This window comes from Oryctolagus cuniculus, chromosome 4, assembly GCF_964237555.1.
Source record: "Oryctolagus cuniculus chromosome 4, mOryCun1.1, whole genome shotgun sequence".
Classification (NCBI taxonomy): Eukaryota; Metazoa; Chordata; class Mammalia; order Lagomorpha; family Leporidae; genus Oryctolagus; species Oryctolagus cuniculus.
Window position 1 is genome coordinate 112,374,152 of NC_091435.1, and position 19,702 is coordinate 112,393,853.

General features: G+C 44.5%; 1 protein-coding gene across 7 annotated transcripts in view; it reads left to right on the plus strand.

The window, feature by feature from the left end:
- The first annotated feature begins 14,220 nt into the window (after positions 1-14,220).
- Positions 14,221-19,702, plus strand: part of GOLIM4 (golgi integral membrane protein 4) — an 88,304-nt gene continuing 82,822 nt past the window's right edge. For all 7 annotated transcript variants that reach the window (XM_017346894.3, XM_017346897.3, XM_008266447.4 and 4 more), the window contains exon 1: positions 14,221-15,028. In XM_017346894.3, the coding sequence (XP_017202383.3) occupies positions 14,842-15,028 (187 nt within the window). In that variant the 5' untranslated portion in view covers positions 14,221-14,841. The remainder of the gene's footprint in view (positions 15,029-19,702) is intronic.

The following is a 19,702-nucleotide window of genomic DNA, read 5'->3' on the forward strand; positions in this document are numbered from 1 at the left end:
CACTAATTCAGAATTTAGGTTGTTTCTATTTTTTCTATAATAACTGTCATGGCAACGATTATTTTTGTGCGTAAAAATGTTTTTCTGAGCTCCTGATCCATTTCCTAAGGATAGATTCCTAGAAGGGAAATTACTAAATCAAAGTGCATGAATATTTTATAATGCTTCATTTGTCTTGCCAACTTGCTTTCCAGAAAATGTGCATCAATTCACAGTTCCCTTTGCAGCTTATCTTTCCTTTTTTTAACCACATTAAGCCAATCAATATAAACTTTAAAACATCTCTCATTTTGTTAGTGATAAAACATTGTTAGTATTGTTTCATTTCTTGATTACTAATGAGATTGAAAGATTGAATACTTTCTCAATGTTTTCCAGTAGTTTCTTTCTTTCTTTCTTTTTTTCTTTTTTCTTTTTTTTTAGATTTATCTATTTGGAAGTCAGAGCTACAGAGAGAGAAGGAGAGACTGAGAGAGATAGAGATCTTCCATCTGCTGGTTCACTCCACAGATGGCCGCAACTACCCAGGCTGGCTCAGGCCAGGGCCAGGAGCCAGCAACTTCTTTCCAGTCTCCCACATGAGCGCAGGGGCCCCAGCAGCTGGGTTATCTTCTGCTGCTTTCCCAGGCACATTAGTAGGGAGCTGGATCAGAAGAGGAACCATAGGGACTCACAGGTGGCAGCTCTTCTATACCATAATGCCAGCCCTGGCAGTTTCTTGTTTTAAAAAAACATTTGTTTGAAAGGCACAGTGTCAGAGAGAGGGAAGGAGAAAGGGTGGGGTGGGGAAGAGGTATTTTCCATCTATTACTTCACTACCCAGATAACTGCAACAGCTAAGACTGGACCAAGCTGAAGCCAGAAGCCAGGAATGCTGTCCAGGTCTACAATATGGTTGGTAGGTCCTACACTTGGGCTGTCTTCTGCTGCCTTCTCAGGCACATTGGCAAGAAGCTGGTTAGGAAACAGAGCAGGGGCCGGTGCTATGGCGAAGTGGGTAAAACTGCCACCTGCAGTTCTGGCATTCCATATGGGCACTGGTTCGAGTCCTGGCTGCTCCATTTCTAGTCCAGCTCTCTGCTATGGCTTGGGCAAGCAGTAAAAGATGGCTCAAGTCTTTGGGCCCTTGCACCGTGAGGGAGACCTGGAGGAAGCTCCTGGCTCCTGACTTCAGATCAGCGCAGCTCTGGCCATTGCAGCCATCTGGGGAGTGAACCAGCAGACGGAAGACCTCTCTCTCTCTCTTTCCCTCTCTGCCTCTGCTGCTCTGTAATTCTTTCAAATAAATAAATAAATCTTAAAAAAAAAAAAAAAGAAGCAGAGCAGATAGGATTTAAACACCCCGCCCCCCTGAAATGGGATGCTGGTGTCAGAAGCGTTGGCATGACGATGCCAGAGCCCTGGCTGTTTCTTTTTATGAATAATCTGTTTGTGAACATTGTAATTTTGTTGATTATCTTGTGTTTTAATATTTTAATATTTGTAAAGTTATAAATTCAAACTTTTCAAATCTATGTACTTTTTGTAATATATTTAATATACACACATAATTTCTCTACATGTATATTTTTAAATTTCAGGATTGCTGGGGGCCAGCGCTGTAGCACAACAGGTTAATGCCCTGGCCTGAAGTGCGAGCATCCCATATGGGCGCTAGTCCCAGCTGCTCCTCTTCCTATCCATCTCTCTGCTGTGGTCTAGGATAGCAGTAAAAGATGGCCCAAGTCCTTGAGCCCCTGCACCCATGTGGGAGACCCGGAAGAAGCTCCTGGCTCCTGGCTTTGGATCGGCGCATCTCTGGCCATTGCGGCCATCTTGGGAGTGAACCATTGGATGGAAGACCACTCTCTCTCACTCTTTCTGCCTCTCGTCTCTCTGTGTAACTCTGACTTTCAAATAAATAAATCTTTAAAAAAAATTTCAGGATTGCTTTCGAAATGCAATAATTTTCTAAAGTAGTCTAATCTATGATTTGTTTTCCTTTGTTTTCTTCTAATGATTTTATTTTTAGAAAGTTGTACTACATTTAAAATTAGATCATGAACACTATAATTTTGTATTATCCTATATTTTCCTGGAGTGTTTTTATTTTCTTTTCTTTCAGACGTTTTAACATTTATCTTGTGAATTTCTTTTTTAAAAAATTTTGACATATGGTAGGGATGGGAAATACAGTCCATCTTGTGTATCAAATTTATTCACTCACTCAATGAAATGTGTACAGTGTTTAGCATGGACGGGGCATAGTGCTAGATAAGACTAACAGAGGCACTTGCTGATATGGGTGTTTAAGTGACATCTGAGGTGTGTGAGAAAGGGCACTTAATTGATTACCAATGATGGGTAAAAGAGAGAGACTGTGTGTGAGGTAGGGTAGCCCCGGGCCTGGGGGTTGCTGCCCTCTTTGATACAGTGCACTGTCCACTCACTGCTTATGAAAAACAGATTTGAGTCCCACATGGGTGGCAGGGACCCAAACACTTGCATCATCTTCTGCTTTCGCAGGCTCGTTAACGAAGCTTGGGAGTGGAGCAGCCAAGACTCAATGGGAGCTCCTATGGGATGCTGGCTCACAGGAGTCAGAACACTGGCTTTAGAGTGATATTTCAGGACATGTGTACAATATACAGTGATTAGGGCTGTGGCACGAGCATCCCATATGGGCCAGGGCTAATTCAAGTCCCCACTGCTCCATTTCTATTCCAGCTCCCTGCTAATCCACCTGGGAAAGCAGCAGAAGGTGGCCCAAGTGCTTGGGCCTCTGCACCTACATGGGCAACTCAGAAGAAACTCCTGACTCCTGGCTTCCATTTGGCCCAGCTCTGGCCGTTTGGGCCATTTGGGGAGTGAACTAGCAAATGGAAGATCTCTTTCTCTCTGTCTTTGTCTCTGTCTCTGTCTCTCCCTCTCTCTGTAACCTTGCCTTTCAAATAAATTAATAAATATATAAAAAACACACAATGTTTAGATCAAGGTTATTGGTGTATCCATCACCTCAAACATTTAGCTTTTCTTTGTATAGGGAACATTCAACATCATCTCCATTAATTATTTTGAAATGCATAATTAAATGTTGTCAACCATAGGGACCAGCATAATGAAAATCATACTGAATAGTGGTCCAGAAATGGCCGCCTAGCCTAAAAATTAAGAAACCTGCATCTCATGTGGTAGTGCCTGAGCTCCATCCTCAGATCTAGCTCCTGACCTCTTCTTTCCATGAATGCACACCCTGGGAGGAAGTTGTCATGGCTGATGTAGCTGGGTTCCTGTCTCTGCCAGAAGACCAGAATTGTGTTCCTGATCTCAGCTCTGGCCCCAGCACAGCCCCAGCTATCGAAGGCATTTGAGGAATGCAACATCAGAAGGGAACCCTCTACAAGTCTGGTTATCATTCTTTCTCTGTCCCTCAAATTAAAATAATAATGATTTTAAAATGGTCCAAGCATTCTAATGACACAGGGAGACCTTTCTTTCCTTCTTAGAATTGATATTTAAATGTAGCACTTTATGTTTGTAATCTATTCCTCTCTACATGCTCCCTTTCAAAAAGCTTAAAAGCCAAAGCAAAACAATACCCCAAAATCAAACTTTCTGTCAACCTAGTATCTTCCTTAAGGAAACCCTGATTGTTTCTTCCTTCTCAGCCAAGCATATCAAAAACAGGGTACACCCTTACCTACTTCTCCCTTTCTTTACATTTTATCCATTCATTCTTCAGCCTACTGCAATCCACTCCGTTCTCTAATCTGTTAATTCTCCGGCCTGTTTTGCCTTTTTTTAACCTGTCCTCTCTGTCGCCTTATCAGTAACACTTCCCTTTCTCTTGAAGAACTCTCTTCTCAATTCCTTTGGTGTCCTGGTTTCTCTCTCATATACCTTTTCTTATTTACCAATTGTTCCTTTTAGACTACTAGTCACTTAACTGCTTTAAATGCCTTAGATAGAGGCACTGAACTCCATTTAACCAACGCATTGCATTAGGGGAGATCTCCAGCTCTAGAAATCAGCCTGTTTGTACCTTCCCACCCTCCCACTCCACACGCAGGGCTGAAGATTCCTGGCACATAAGCTAATCTCTAATAGGCCTGAACATGCCTCCTGAACTGAATGCTTCTTAGAGACAAGTGGTTTGTTCTAAACACTGTTTATGCAATCACACTTGCTATTTTAGTTATGTAATTTAATCTAATATTATGTAAACTGAGAAATATGAGGATGAAAACAGAGTTGTTTTTATGGAAATTAAGATGAGTACTTTGGAAATGTTCTATAATGACTAGTAGTTTAAAGGAAAAGTGTAGTCAACTAGGTGAAAAACAAGAATCAGAAAAAAAATCCTTCAAATCAAGACATATTTTCCGTTGAGATTACCTTAACATGCATCACTCACTGAAGCTAAAACTGGAATTTGTGAATCAATCTAAGGGTTAAAAGGCAAAGCTGAGTTCCAACCCATAACAGGTTCATTCCCAAAGACAAGATCTTTGCCCCACATTGAAACAAGATTCAATGAAAGTACATTTATAAGTTTAAAGGTGACTATGTATCATTTTTATGACTACCAACATTAACCGACTCTACTGAGCCATCTGCCCCAAAGGCCTTTTCAGACTGCCTTCTCCAGGATTTTTTTTTCTTGGTTACATCACCTGTTCTGCTGCTTTCTTGAGCAATGACGAGCCTTAGTATAGCCTTTAAACAACTTCAGTACCAAACCTGCAAGCTCCCCAGCAAGGATCCCTGGTTTGTTTATCACCGTACCCCTCACCTTGCACTTCCGTCTCCATATTATACCTTGCACAGATTACATACTTAAAAAAATAAAGTCGAGACTTAAGAGTGTACTGAAAACACTGATCTGTAAATTATCATGAAAGAATTAGACTTGACTGTGTCACAGGAAAATCCCTTTGTTTTGAAGTCATAATTTATCCCCTCAATAAAAGAAGCTCTGTTGATAATTATGATTGGAAACTCATTTTTAATTACATAGTTGAAGCTTAATTTTTATTTTTATATGATTTATTTATTTATTTTAAAGGCAGAGTTACAGAGAGACAGAGATTTTTGATTTGCTGATTCACTCCCCAAATGGCTGCAGAGGCTGGCGCTGGGGCTGGGCCCCCAGGAAATTCCTCCAGGTTTCCAGCACGGGTGTGAAACCATTTTTGCTTATCAATATTTCCAAAGTTAGTAAGCTGTGTGGGTTCTTGCCATGAATTCAGAGAATTCTGAATACTGGCTCAAATAGACCAGGCAGCATGGTCAGCTTTTTTAAGCTTTTTATTTAATGAGAGAAATGCATAGGAGAGTGAGGGCTTTAAGGGAGAAAGAAAAGTCCGGAAATTAAGTTGGGGTCCATACCTAGCAGAGAGCAGACCAAGAGCCATGTGCAGCCAGTGTTCGGTTATGAGCAGCCACAAGCAGCTTAGCAGGAGCAGCGAAGCAAAGACAGAGCGCGCAGGAGGCCAGAAGGCCATGCACCCTGAAGCCAAGGGCAACAAGGAATCCAGGGCAGTTAGGAGAAAAAGGGCCAGGCCTTTCATCCACTTCCAAAGGGGCGTGGTCATGTAGCCTGATTGGTAGGTGGGCATAGAGGTGGAGTCAGGTAGGGGGATGAGATCACACAGGGGCGGGGTGAATATGTGGTCTTCCAGCTCACAAATCTAATCAAATTTATCCTGTCTGCCTGCCTACATCATTCCATGTGGCTGGTTTTTTCAGGTGTAGGGGCCCAATCACTGGGGACATCTTCTGCTGATTTTCCTAGGCCATCAGCAGGGAGCTGGATTGGAAGTGGAGCAGGCAGGACCTGCTTGTGATGCCAGCCTCACAGGTGGCTGCCTAGCCTGCTGTGCCACAATGCTGGTCCCTGTAGCTTAATTTTTTTTAAAAAAATCAGATGTAGTTTCTTTGAAATGTATGGACAATTTTAGGAGGACAGTGAAAAGAACAGCTACAGCATTTAGTTATATCCAAAGTCTTGGAGCCGGCGCTGTGGCACAGTGGGGTTAAAGCCCTGGCCTGAAGTGCCAGCATCCCATATGGGTGCCAGTTCTAGTTCTGGCTGCTCCTCTTCTGATCCAGCTCTCTGCTATGGCCTGGGAAAGCAGTAGAAGATGGCCCAAGTCCTTGGGCCCCTGCACCCATGTGGGAGACCCAGAAGATGCTCCTGGCTCCTGGCTTCGGAATGGCACAGCTCTGGCTCTGCAGCCATCTGGGGAGTGAACCAGTGAATGGAAGACCTCTCTCTCTGTCTCTACCTCTCTCTGTAACTCTGTCTTTGAAATAAATAAAATAAATCTTGAAAAAAAAAAAAAACAACCAAAGTCTGAAGTTTTGGGTTGAGCACTGTGGGTTGATTTTCTATGAACTAGGCAGGATTAGATAATAATTATTGTTATTTGATAATTTGATATTATATATTTGTACACTTAAAGTGTACATCACACTGCCGCTCCCACACACTACACATCTTGAGTCGTGGTTTAAACAATCCCAAGCATCTTGACAATTGAACAGGAAAATCAGGGACTAAATAGTATAAACGTCGAGTCCTAGCCACAATTATTGCTCGTCTGCTCACCAGGCTCTCCAGGACTGCATCAGAGTTCAGTCCTTGATGTAACACTTTTTCCCATAAAAGGCTGGGGAGATATAAAAAGCTAATAATGCATTTTAATATCTTCCTATTAATTTATATATCCAGTTGGTTTTCCTTTGATTAAGTGGTTCCTTGAAGATAAGGAAATGACAGGAAGGGAAGATTGTGGGAGGATTATTTTGGACCAGCCTCCTTTGTTTCTAAGAAGGAAAGTCCAGTGTTCATGTATGTGGGTGGCTAGGAGGGGAGGCTGGAGGATACACAGTCATAGTGAAGGACTCCAGAGAACCAAATGGGATTTCTAAGATATTGACACCAGGAGTTGAAGAGTTGAACTACAGATGAGTATGGGAAGGAGAATAGTGATCCAAGACAAATGTTTCTATTTCACAGTTTTAATTTGGGCCATGATACCTCACTTCTTATCATTTTTTTATTTGAAATGTGATAATTGGATTTTTACTATTTTTATTTATTTAATTTTTTAAAAGATTTATTTATTTTTTTTTTTGAAATGCAGAGTTACAAAGAAGAAGAGGTAGAGAGAGAGAGAGGTCTTCCATCCACTGGTTCACTCCCCAGATGGCCGCATTGGCTGGAGCTGTGCCGATCTGAAGCCAGGAGCCAGGAGCTTCTTCTGGGTCTCCCATATGGGTGCACTGGCCCAAGGACTTGGCCATTTTCTATTGCTTTCCCAGGCCATAGCAGAGAGCCAGATCAGAAGTGGAGCTGCCAGGACTCGAACCAGCCCCATATGGGATGTTGGCACTGCAGGTGGCAGCTTTACCCACTATGCCACAGCGCCAGCCCCAGTATTTTATTTAAAAATTAGTCTACATCATTTCTAAGTTAAAATATTGGTAGTCCTTTTGTTGGACTCATCACATTCCTGGAAACTATAGCATAAAGAATGTTTATGAAGCAGATTATAATTTCCCTTAGGAGTAGTTCTAAAATTAAATGTTGAATTTCTGACCCAAGACTTGGAATTGTACACATCCTAAATATGACCAATCTCATCTCATGACAAATAAAAAATTACTACAAATATATATTATATAATATATTAAAATTATTATAGCAATTCTGTAAATGTTCATGGATAAACCAATAAACTAAGAATCCAATAAACTACACAATTTTGGACAGAGACATTAAAAGCATCATGCTTTCCTGGCCGTTCCCCTGGCCTCTGCTCAGCAGATGTCTCTGAATGAGCCGATAGAAGATTTGGGAAGTTTGCTTCACTCTTTAGTTCATATACATTAAAAGAGACTAAACTTTCTAAAATTAATGTGTGTGTAGTATATACTAGCTTTAATAAACATTAAGCAAAAAAAAATTTGTAATGATTTTGGATGCTGCCTTGGATTTTAGAAGAGTATAATCTATGCCGGATGGTCTGCTTGTAACGTGGTTACAGTTCCTCTTTCTTTACATCTTGGGCAAATAGGGTCTTCTACATCATTTCCCTCATTCTCAAATAGTGTGTGTTCCAAGGTATTTATTGGTGATGTTGACAGTGAGTTTTCTTTTATTGAAAAGCAGCTTGCAGATAAGACGTAATCATTTGCATTTTGCTTTGCCCTTTTTAGGCACTTAAACAGTTGAAAATGTGGCAGCTTAGCGACAGAAGCAAAACACCATGACAAGTTGAGCGGAGTGGGGCTCAATTACTCAGTTATGACATCAGCCACAGGCCTGTTTCCTACTTTGTTAATCTGCTAACAATTACTCCCAGGTCATTAGCAAAAGCTTGTGAGAAAGGCGTTTCAGAACACTGCTTACAGAAGCCTCAAAAAGACAGAATAGCTCATGTATATCTTCCCTTGCCTCATTGCTCAGAGCAAGTCAGGGAAAGGTGGCAAGCATGAAGCCAGTGCTAATTAGGTGACAGCAGAGGGGTGAATTGGCACAAAGGAAAAGAGGTAAAGAAAAAAGGTTCTGGTGGAGAGTAAAAGATCATTGATTTCTGTAGTTGTCACATGAAAAGTTTTATCGCTGTGGTTTATTAATACTGAAAAGCCATTTTAAATTTTATTTGTTTAACATGCATCACCTTAAGTGTTGATTTTGCTTGTAAGTTAAAAAAATGACTCCCATCTGTAGTAAAGAAAACTATATGGAAAACTTCTGGCAATGGAAATTATTTACTCTCTGATCCTAAACATTATTTAGAATTATCTGTCTTCACAAATTATACTTCGCCTATTTCTCTCAACTCTCTGATTTTGAAAATTAACAGATTTGGGGGTGGCATTGTGGCGTGGTGGGTTAAGCCAGAGCCTAGAACTCCAGTTCTTGTCCCAGCTACTCCAGTTCCAATCCAGCTCTTTGCAAATGACCTGGGGAAAGCAAAGCAAGATGGCCCAAGTGTTTGGGGCCCTTGTCATCCACGTGGGAGACCCAGATGAAGCTCCTGTTAGTGGATGGGAGATCTCGCTTGTCTTTCCCTCTCTGTAACACTAACTTGCAAATAAATATTAAACAAAAAAAAGGAAAAAGAAAAAGAGCAAATTTGATTAAAATGACAAATTCACTTAAGCTGGAGAGAATGCTAACTCTCCCTAATGTTATCTTAGACATTTTCAAATATAAAACTTTGAGCATTTTTTTAACTTCTTCTTACCTTAGAATTAAAACACAAAAATCAGTGAAATGCCTCAGGATTTGCAATTTTCAGTTATATATACATTGTTAAATATATGACATATAGAAATACAATTACATAATACTATGTTTAAAATCGTAAAGAAACAAAAATAAAAAAATAACAAAAGACTTTTCAAGAACAGTATAAATAGCTCATATATTACAATCCCTGCCCAAAGGCAATGTTATGTAATTTGAATTTATAGGCCCTGGATAGCTTCCCCATGTTGGCAGCTCAAAAGCCCTGCACTGATATTTTCAAGAAACTGGCAGCATACTTCACCTTGGAAATGTAATGTTATGAAGACATTGCCATTAGTAATTTTATGTACTTCCGCAGACCCTTCTTGAATTTGAAATAACGGATAAGTTCAGGTAATAATTTTTGCTCTCTCAAATTTTATGACTAAAATATTGAGTTGCACTTTATGGCATACATTTATTATATTCTGTAGTCAGCTGGCAGCTTTAGGCAAAGAATACCTTTGGTGTCTGGAATCAGAGGTTTAAAATGAGTAATCATATATTCAAGAAGCATGAGAATTTTTCAGAGATTCTGAGATGCAACTAAATACTGCATACTGTGTAATATATGAGCAATAATTTTTCCAATTTTTCTGTACAATTTCCTTTTCCTTTATAGTGAGGACAATTTTCTGTTCAAGTACAGGCCAGGATTGTTACCATGAGTTTCAATTTCCTCCAGAGCGGTTTTCAGCAGTGTTTCTGGAGGGAGAGTTTATTCAGCAAGTTTTACACTGACGATAGTAGGGAGTTATTAGCCATGAAGAATTCTCAAAGGATTCTAATAATTACCCAGTCTCCATTTATTTTTTTTTAAAGATTTTATTTATTTGAGAGGTAGAGTTACAGACAGTAAGAGGCAGAGACAGAGAGAAAGGTCTTCCATCCACTGAGTCACTACCCAAATGGCCACAACGGCCAGAGCTGAGTGAATCCGAAGCCAGAAGCCAGGAGCTTCTTCCGGGTCTCCCACATGGGTGCAGAGGCCCAAGTGCTTGGGCCAACGTCCACTGCTTTCCCAGGCCACAGCAGAGAGATGGGTAGGAAGAGGAGCAACCGGGACTAGACCCAGCACTCATATAGGAGACCAGTGCCGCAGGTGGAGGGTTAATCCACTGCGCCACAGCACCAGCCCCTCAGTTTATTTTTTTAAAGAAGACATTTGTCCCATCATATATAGGCTGAGTTTCCTTTCCTCTTTTTTTTTTTTTTTTTTTTTCTGACAGGCAGAGTTAGACAGTGAGAGAGAGAGAGACAGAGAGAAAGGCCCTCCCTCCATTGGTTCACCCCCCAAACGGCTGCCACGCACTGCGCCAATCCAAAGCCAGGAGCCAGGTGCTTCCTCCTGGTCTCCCACGCGGGTGCAGGGCCCAAGCACTTGGGCCATCGTCCACTGCCTTCCCGGGCCACAGCAGAGAGCTGGCCTGGAAGAGGAGCAACCGGGACAGAATCCGGCGCCCCAACCGGGACTAGATCCTGGGGTGCCGGCGCTGCAGGTGGAGGATAAGCCTAGTGAGCCTTGGCGCCGGCCCTTTCCTCTTTTTTTAAAAAATATATATTCATTTATTTGAAAGGCAAAGTTACAGGGCAGGGGTTGGGGGGAGGGAGAAAGATCCTTCATTTACCGGCGCACTCCCCAAATGGCTGCAAAGGCTGGAACTGCACCGATCCAAAGTCAGGAGCCAGGTGTCCCATCCAGGTCTCCCACGTGAGTGCAGGGGCCCAAGCACTTGGGCCATCTTCTGCTGCTTTCCTAGGCCATTTGCAGGGAGCTGGATTATTAGTGGAGCAGGCAGGACTTGAACCAGCACTCATCTGGGATGCTGGCACTGCAGGTGGTGGCTTACCCCTAGGCTACAGCACTGGCCTCCCAGCCTCAATTGTTAAGAGTCAAACTGAAATAAGTCAATTTAAACCATGGTAGTTACAATTAAAGCTAAGCGTATAAAATACTTACACAACAAAACTCCAAAGCCTCTTCAGAGCGGTTTTACTTTTTTTTTTCCTTCACTTTTATTTAATGAATATAAATTTCCAAAGTACAGCTTATGGATTATAATGGCTCCCCCCCATAACTTCCCTCCCACCCACAACCCTCCCCTTTCCTGCTCCCTCTTCCATTCCATTCACATCAAGATTCATTTTCAATTATCTTTATATACAGAAGATCCGTTTAGCATATATTAAGTAAAGATTTCAACAGTTTGCACCCACATAGAAACACAAAGTGAAAAATACTGTTTGAGTACTAGTTATAGCATTAAATCACAATGTACAGCACACTAAGGACAGAGATCCTACATGAGGAGTAAGTGCACAGTGACTCCTGTTGTTGACTTAACAAATTGAGACTCTTGTTTATGGCATCAGTAATCACCCTAGGCTCTTGTCATGAGTTGCCAAGGCTATGGAAGCCTTTTGAGTTCACCAACTCAGATGATATTTAGACCAGGTCATAGTCAAAGTGGAAGTTCTCTCCTCCCTTCAGAGAAAGGTACCTCCTTCTTTGATGTCCTGTTCTTTCCACTGGGATCTCACTCGTGGAGATCTTTCATTTAGGTTTGTTTGTTGTGTGTGGTGGTTTTTTTTTTTTTTTTTTTTGCCAGAGTGTCTTGGCTTTCCATGCCGGAAAGACTCTCATGGGCTTTTCAGCCAGATCCACATGCCTTAAGGGCTGATTCTGAGGCCAGAGTGCTGTTTAGGACATCCAGAGCGGTTTTACTTTTAAAATTTTGTTTTCATTTGAAGAGATCAGATACACCCAGTTACTATAACCTGTTTAAGTAGAAGGAGAATCTGGTTTCTACAGAGAAAAAGATAGAAAGAGCAGGATTCTGATCTGGATTCTAATCCTCCTGAAAAACTTTCTTTTTCTTAATAAAAAAAAGTATTTTATTTATTTGAAAGGCAGAATGATGGAAATGAAGGAGAGACAGAAACAGATCTTTACTGTCCCCAAATGGCCAAAACCAAAGCAAGGAGTCCAGATCTCTACCCACGTGGGTCTCAGGGGCCCAGTACTTGGACAGTCTTCCAGGGGCTTCTGCAGGTGCATCAGCAGGGAGCTGGATCAGAAGCTGAGCAGCCAGAACTCCAACAGGTGCTCTGATCTGGAACATAAACATTGTAAGCAATGGATTAACCTGCTGCTCCCCATGGCAGGCCTGGAGGAACTAACTTTCTGTACCACCTGGAAGATCTTGAGCTATTATAGTCACTTGGCTGAACTATTTCTTTACTTACCAACCTGTAGGTCCACTACTTACCCTGGCTGTGACAAATGAGAGTGTATTTGTAAATGGAAGCATTTGGAACCATACAATGTAAGCTACTATTCATTAGCAAAAAGTACATGACAGGTGGTCAATTTCCATAGTAGTATAAATACCACACGCCTGCTTCCTTGTAAATTTGGTTTATTTGATGGCTTTTAGCAACCTGTGACTTGAGTCCATCTAAAACAATTCCGGGCCAGGGACTATCTTCATGCTGTATTTGGCTAACTAGATCTGCCCCTTGTTTTTTTTTTTTTTTTTTTTAAGATTTATTTATGTATTCGAAAGTCAGAGTTGCACAGGGAGAGGAGAGGCAGAGAGAAAGAGATGGTCTTCCATTTGATGGTTCACTCCCTAATTGGCAGCAATGGCTAGGGCTGTGCCAATCCAAAGCCAGGAGCCAGGAGCTTCTTCTGGCGAGCCAGGAGCTTCTTCCTGTCTACCAGGCTGGTTCAGGGGCCCAAGGACTTGGGCCATCTTCTACTGCTTTCTCAGGCCATAACAGAGAGCTGGGTTGGAAGAGGAGCAGCCGGGACTAGAAAGGCGCCCACATGGCCACAGCGCTGGCCCCTGCCCCTTGTTTTGAACACTCATTGCCCCTTAACCATGGTGATGAATAAATCCAGTTAGAAACATAAAAATTATGCAGTATGCAACCAATTCCACCACACTATTGAGGCATTTGAAATGTCATCTACTTTCCCTAGAATTCAGGTCAAGGGCAGAAAACAAATCTTCACTTCTGCATAACTTCAACTTGTACCCCTCAAGTACATAGAACAAACGCACTACACAGCTTTTTTAAGAGGTTTGTGGTTATCACGTTTGTTTTACCTGATTTTTTTTAACACAGGAAAGCTTTGTTGACCTTTAAAATATAATTTAGAAATAAAACTGAATTTTTTTTTGTGCCACCACACAAAACTTACACATATGACAAAACTGATTTCAACCTCTAAGATTTGTTTCTATTCTATTCGCAGCCAGGAGAAAAACATGAGATCATTTCTTTCCCCTGTGCCAAAGGCAAACTGATTTCCCCAGCCCACGTGGACAGCTGCTGCGCAGTAAGCCGGGCGCGCTTCAAGTCTCCAGACTCGCCGGGTGCCATCTGTGGGCACACAGGCGCCCAGGCGGAGCAGGTTGGACAGCGCAAGACCCGGGGGGGCATAGCAGGCGCTCGGGTTCCGTCTGGGAGACACTGCGGGCTGCACGGCCAGCGCGCGCGTCTGCCGCATCAGTGGGCTGCATAGGAAAAGACGCGCGGTCGCTGCCATCCACTCCCTGGTCTGCGTAGACACTGCTCTCCTGTGCCCACGTGCGTCCTGAGCGCGGGGTCCCCAACGCTCACTCAACACACACGTGCTCAAGAACCTCACCCGGCCTCAGCCCGCCCAGTCCCCCGCCACCCCGAGCTCTCCGCCCCTTGCTCCTCCGCCTCTCCCCACCCGCCCGGGCTCCACGTGGGCTCACCCGGGCGCCAGGCAGCCGCGCTGCCCACGGAGCCCCGGGCCGGCCCCCGCGCTGCGAGGGAAGGCGCGGTCCCGGGGTCGGACGGACAAAGCGGGCATCCAATCGAGCCCGGCACTGCCTCTCCGAAGGGAGGGAGCGGCGGCTCGGACCGGCCCAATGAGCAAGGGAGCCCGAGTGGGACTTCCTCCCGGAATCCCGTTGGCCAGAGGCGCGGGGCCGTGGGTGACACGTAAGTGGGGTGGGAGGCGGCGGAGGCCGAAGTCCAGGCAGCCCCGTCAGTGACACGGGCCCGCCGCCCCCGAGCCCGCAGGGTCAGCCGGCCCCCACCCACCGCCCGCCCGGCAGGCCGCGCGCGGGGCGCCGCCTGGGCCCCTTTGTTAGGCGCGCACCCCCTCTTTTGGGTGGCCGCAAAGTCGTTCAGGGGAGCCGCCGCGAGGGGGCGGGAGGCGGCCGGGGCGGGACCGCGAGAGCCGCCGGGCCAAAAAGTGGGGAGGAGGGACCCGGGCAGCGGCGTTTGGGCACCGGCCGGAGGGCAGCCGCTCCGAAGTATGCGGAGGGGCCCCTCGCTGGGCCGGGTACTCGTGGGGAGCGCGCCTTGCAGAAGTTTGGCGGCGTCGATGGCTGCGCGCCCGGCGGCGCGCGGGGGCTGAGCGGGCGCCACTTCCCCTCGGGCCCCGCTTTTGTGTCTCGCGTCTCCTCCTCATGCTGCGTCCGGCCACCTCCTGCGGTGGCCGCTGCTGAGGCTCTCGCTCGGGCCGAGGGGCGGCGGCGGCGGCGGCGGCGGCCGCGGCGCGCGGTGCAGACGGGACTATGGGGAACGGGATGTGTTCCCGCAAGCAGAAGCGGATCTTCCAGACGCTGCTGCTGCTGACCGTGGTGTTTGGCTTTCTCTACGGCGCGATGCTCTACTACGAGCTGCAGACGCAGCTGCGGAAAGCCGAGGCGGTGGCGCTCAAGTACCAGCAGCACCAGGAGTCCCTGTCCGCCCAACTGCAAGGTACGGCTAACGGGACGCGCGCGGCCCGGGGCCAACTTCGCCCCGCGCATCCGCCGCGGGTGGAAAAGTGGTTTTTGGTGAGCCTTGGCAATGCGGGCGCCACGGCTGACCTTCAGGGACGCGGGAGGCGAGCGGCGCAGGGCTGCTGGCCCTCGGGAGCGTCCGGGGAGCTGGCGTTCCCATCCTCCCGCCGCCTCCCAGCAGTTGCGTTTGGAATCGGGGACACCTGCCCGTCATCCCGCTGGGCGTTAGGAGGGCAGCTGCGCGCGGGGTCCTTTTCCCGAGCGCTTGTCAAAGGCTCAGCTGCAGTCCGGACGCGCAGACTGGTAGCCTCGCGCCCCATCTGCCAGCCCATCCCGGAGGGGCATGGTTCTGGAGGAGTGGGGGTGGGGGTGGGGTTCTGGGTTAGCTGCTCTCCAGTTCACTTTGTCAGCCGCCATAGGAAATGGAAAGTTGGGCAGAGACGTTCCAAACTGTGCTGATTTTCAGGGACATACTGAAGCCATGACCCAGAAGTCCAAACTAATGGCCCAGTGAAATGGAACCTAGACCTGAGAGTTTTTAATTCTGTTAGTTTAATAGGATGATTTCGCCATGTTGGGTGTGTTGGAAAAGTCCATACTACTTAACCGTTCACACTCTTGGCAGGTATTTTTTTGTTTAAGGTTTATTTTTCTTCCCTAGTAGCTTTCTTTTCATCACAGAATGTGTGTGTGTGTGTGTGTGTGTGTGCACGAACACACATTTTACTCAGCCTTGGGCGGTGGAAGAGGACAAACAGAATTTGTCACTTTGCTAGGCACAGCAAACACACTTTGAATAAAACCTGTAGAAAGACTGAAATTGTGTATCCTGCTTATAATCTCATTTGTTGTAAATCTCGAAAATGCTTGAGGCATGATTGCACAGTAAGCACCATGTGGTGTTTTTGAGGACATAATCACCCTATCCAAGCTTTTGCCTGTACTTGTGGTTAGTTTTCAACTTACGAAGCTTTCTCCTGGACCCCGAACAAAAAGCTGTAAGCAGTCAAATGTTGACAGTCCCTGCTGATAATACAAATATACCTTATTTCATGTAACAGGACAGACAGAACCTGGAGGAATGTTTCTGTGTGTGTGTGTGTGTATGGAGATATAAAACAGATGCCTTTTGTTGCTCCAGCTATTCTGACTGTTTTCTAGTAAAAAATTTAAGATGACAGAAAATGATATACAGCTGATTGCTTCGTCTTGCTTGTTCTTCCCAACTTAGAAGAAAGAAAAGTATTTTTAACTCACTGAGGCTGCATGGCCAGAGGCTGTGAAAATAAGTGGCTGGGCTTAGTTCAAAAGGAAAAACCTGTTTTGGTACACTTTTAGGTTCAAAATATTTTTTTCACTCAACTTGTTGCTATCTACCCACATGTTATGGTTGGTTTGAAAAGAGTGGGCATTTATCTACTTAAAGAAATAGCAGCAGTTTTCCTGTCAAGTTCAGTTCAATTAGGCCAAGGGAGAATTTTGCTGTCTAATAGTAGGGAAGCAGCACTGGATTCCACGGTGGGGCTGTGAGGGGCTTGGATAGCTGGTTCCTTGAGCTTGTGTGCCTTGGTTTAGGAGTCCCATCGAGGCAGGGACTGCATTTCCACCCCCCCCCCCCCTCAGCATTGCCCAGTGCCTCACAGTGACTCCTGGGGGAGTGCATATTTATTCCAGCAACAAACACGAATAATCTGAGTCAAGGAGAGAAAATTCGTCCAAGACACCACTGGTCTGTTCTCCGAGGCTTCGCTTCTGAGTCTCTGCTTTTCGAAAACTAGACCAGACAACAGCAACAACAAAATATTTGGCTGGAGGAGCTCCTTTGCCTCAGCTGCCGACGCTCGAACTTGTTGCCAGAGCCCCTGGTTTCTGCATGATGGCTTCTATTGGAAGTATTCCATTTTGAAAATCACTGTCAGTTTCTTATCTCCCTTAATTTGCCTTCTTTAGGTGGTGGTAACGGAGGAGAAGGGTAGCGAATGGTAACACAGGATCATGAAAATGCACAATTTTGCCCACAGCAGGAGATGGAAATGTCCTACTTAGCTTGAATGAGTAGTCTTAAAGTTTATTTCTTAATTTACTTTTTTGCCATTTTCTCTTGGATTGCGATGCTACAACACTTAAATATGACTATGCATAAAGCATTTCAAACGCAGCTAAAGTTTTTTTTTAATGGATCCACTTGACTTTTGTAGCCTTTATTTTGAACTTCACATCTACAGCCCATTTAGTGAATATTTTTGGATGGTAAGTAGCTTTTGCTTTCTTTTTCCAGTGACAAATGACTTTTTTTTTTTTTTTTTGCGTAACAGTGGTTAGTATTACCCTATCAACTGAATTTTAGGGAATCAGCTTCTTCACTCCTATGGCTTATTAGGTGGAATCTCTGGACTGGGCTTGAATTGGGATGAGTTAATTATGAGTGACCTTTAAAAAAAACGAGCCCTGAAAACATTATATTAGTTTGGTTCCATAATCTGATGGTACCTATTTGTTAAGTGAGCATATTTGGGTCATCTTCAGTTTAAGAATTGGTAATACTATAAAGATTCCTTTGCAAGTAGGTTACTTCTAATCCCAAGTGCATTTTGTTGTAAAACAGCCTCATAAAGGTGCTGGGAGAGTTTATAGACTAGGCAACCCTCCCTGCATTAGAAACAATGTTCATTTGTCTGTCAGTCATCTATATGCAGCTCCCAAGCGGGCACCCTAATTATACTGAGGACTGGGGCAGAGGTCACATACTAGTGGGAGAGGTAAGGAACAACAACCTTTGGTCAGCCCAGTATTTACTTAACATTTAAACTTTAAAAAAAATCCTTTTAACTGAGCTGTGCACCATTCTGTGTGTCTATAGGCAGTGGTTCTCAGCCTGAACTGCCTGTTAGAGCCACCGGCATGGCTGGCTCCCAGACTAATTAGGTCCCAGTCTCTAGGGGTAGAACCCAGCCCTAGTAGACCTTAAAGTTCTCCAGGTGGTTTCCAGTTGCTACACTGGTTGAGAATCACAGCTGCATGATCTTTAAACAGAGCCACTTCTCCCATTGATTGAGTTGGCCTCAAAGACATGTGAGTCTTTCATCCTGGGCATGTGATGAAAGGCAGACTAGTGTCTGCACTGTGATTCACATTCTAGTTCTGCAACTTCCTGGGTGAACATGCGCCTCTTTCTTTCTTTCTTGTTTCTTTCTTTCTTTTCAAAGATTTATTATATTTGAAAGAGTTACAGAGAGAGAGGGAGAGGCAGAGGGAGAGGGAGAATTGATCTTCCATCTACTGGTTCACTCCCTATATGGCCATGATGACCAGGGATGGGTCATGCTGAAGCCAGGAGCTTTGACTGGTTCTCCCGTGTAGGTGGCAGGGGCCCAAGCACTTGGACCACCTTCCGTTGCTTTCCCAGGTGCATTAGTAAAGAGCTGGATTGGAAGTGGAGCAGCTGAGACTTGAACTGGCACCCACATGGGATGCTGGCGTCACAGGCAGCAGCTTAACTTGCTGTATCACAAAGCCAGCCCTGCCTCATTTTGCTTATTAAACAGCTTAGAAAGATCCGTTGGATAGGGGTGATGTGAGGATTAAATAAGATAATACTTGTAGAGGTCTTAGCATACCCCTGGCATATAGTAGGTACTTCTCATTAAAAATTAGCTGTAATTCTCATCAGAGTCCTGTTTGAGGTAACATACCGCATCTCTCTCTTACCAGGTTTTTTTTTCAGGGTAAAATTGTAAATGTGGCAGAATTTGCTTTTATAGTTAGCCACTACCCTTTATTGTACCTAACTGAACATCAAGGAAAATAGATAAGCAGGCCTAATTCCAGTGCATGTTACCCTGGAGAAGAGACCTTCCTGGACATTGATTAACTCTCTCTGGATCATGCAGATTGGAAGAAGGTGTGACTGCGAAGCAATGGTGTGTGCAGTAAGATCTGGGAGCAATATATAGCTATTTAAATTCTTTTTAAAATGCCATGTATTTACTGAGAGGCAGAGTTACAGACAGAAAGAGGTCTTCCATCTGCTGGTTCACTCCCTAAATGACCGCAACGGCCAGAGCTGTGCCAGTCTGAAGCCAGGAGCCTCTTCCATGTCTCCCACATGCATGCAGGGACCCAAGGTCTTGGGCTGTCTTCTGCTACTTTCCCAGGCATATTAGCAGGGAGCTGGATAGGAAGTAGAGTAGCTGGGACTCGAACCTTTGCCCTTATGGAATGCAGCTTAATTAAGCCAATGCTTAACCTACTTCTCCACAGCACCGCTCCCTCTATTTTAATTTTTTAAAAAGGCATGTACTAGAGAGGCAAATAAACACTGTGTTACAATATCAGGATGCCTCTGGTCTTCCAAATAATAGAAAACACCAAGAAAAGGTTTGTGCAATGTTTTCTATGCTTCCATTTCAGGTAAGTATATTACATTTATTGAAAAATTTTTTAAAAAGTTGGTGCTTCAAGGGATCATATTTGTTATTAAGTGCACTGTGCTCCCCTAACCCTTAGGGTGGCCCACTAGTCTCAATATGAACACATCTTGTTGTGCTTGGTTTTTCTTAGATTCCTTCTTTCCTCAGTCTGTTTTCAGAAAAAACAAGTCTCCTTCAGCTGAGGACTAGGCTCTTTGTGAAAATTAATTATTTGAGTCACA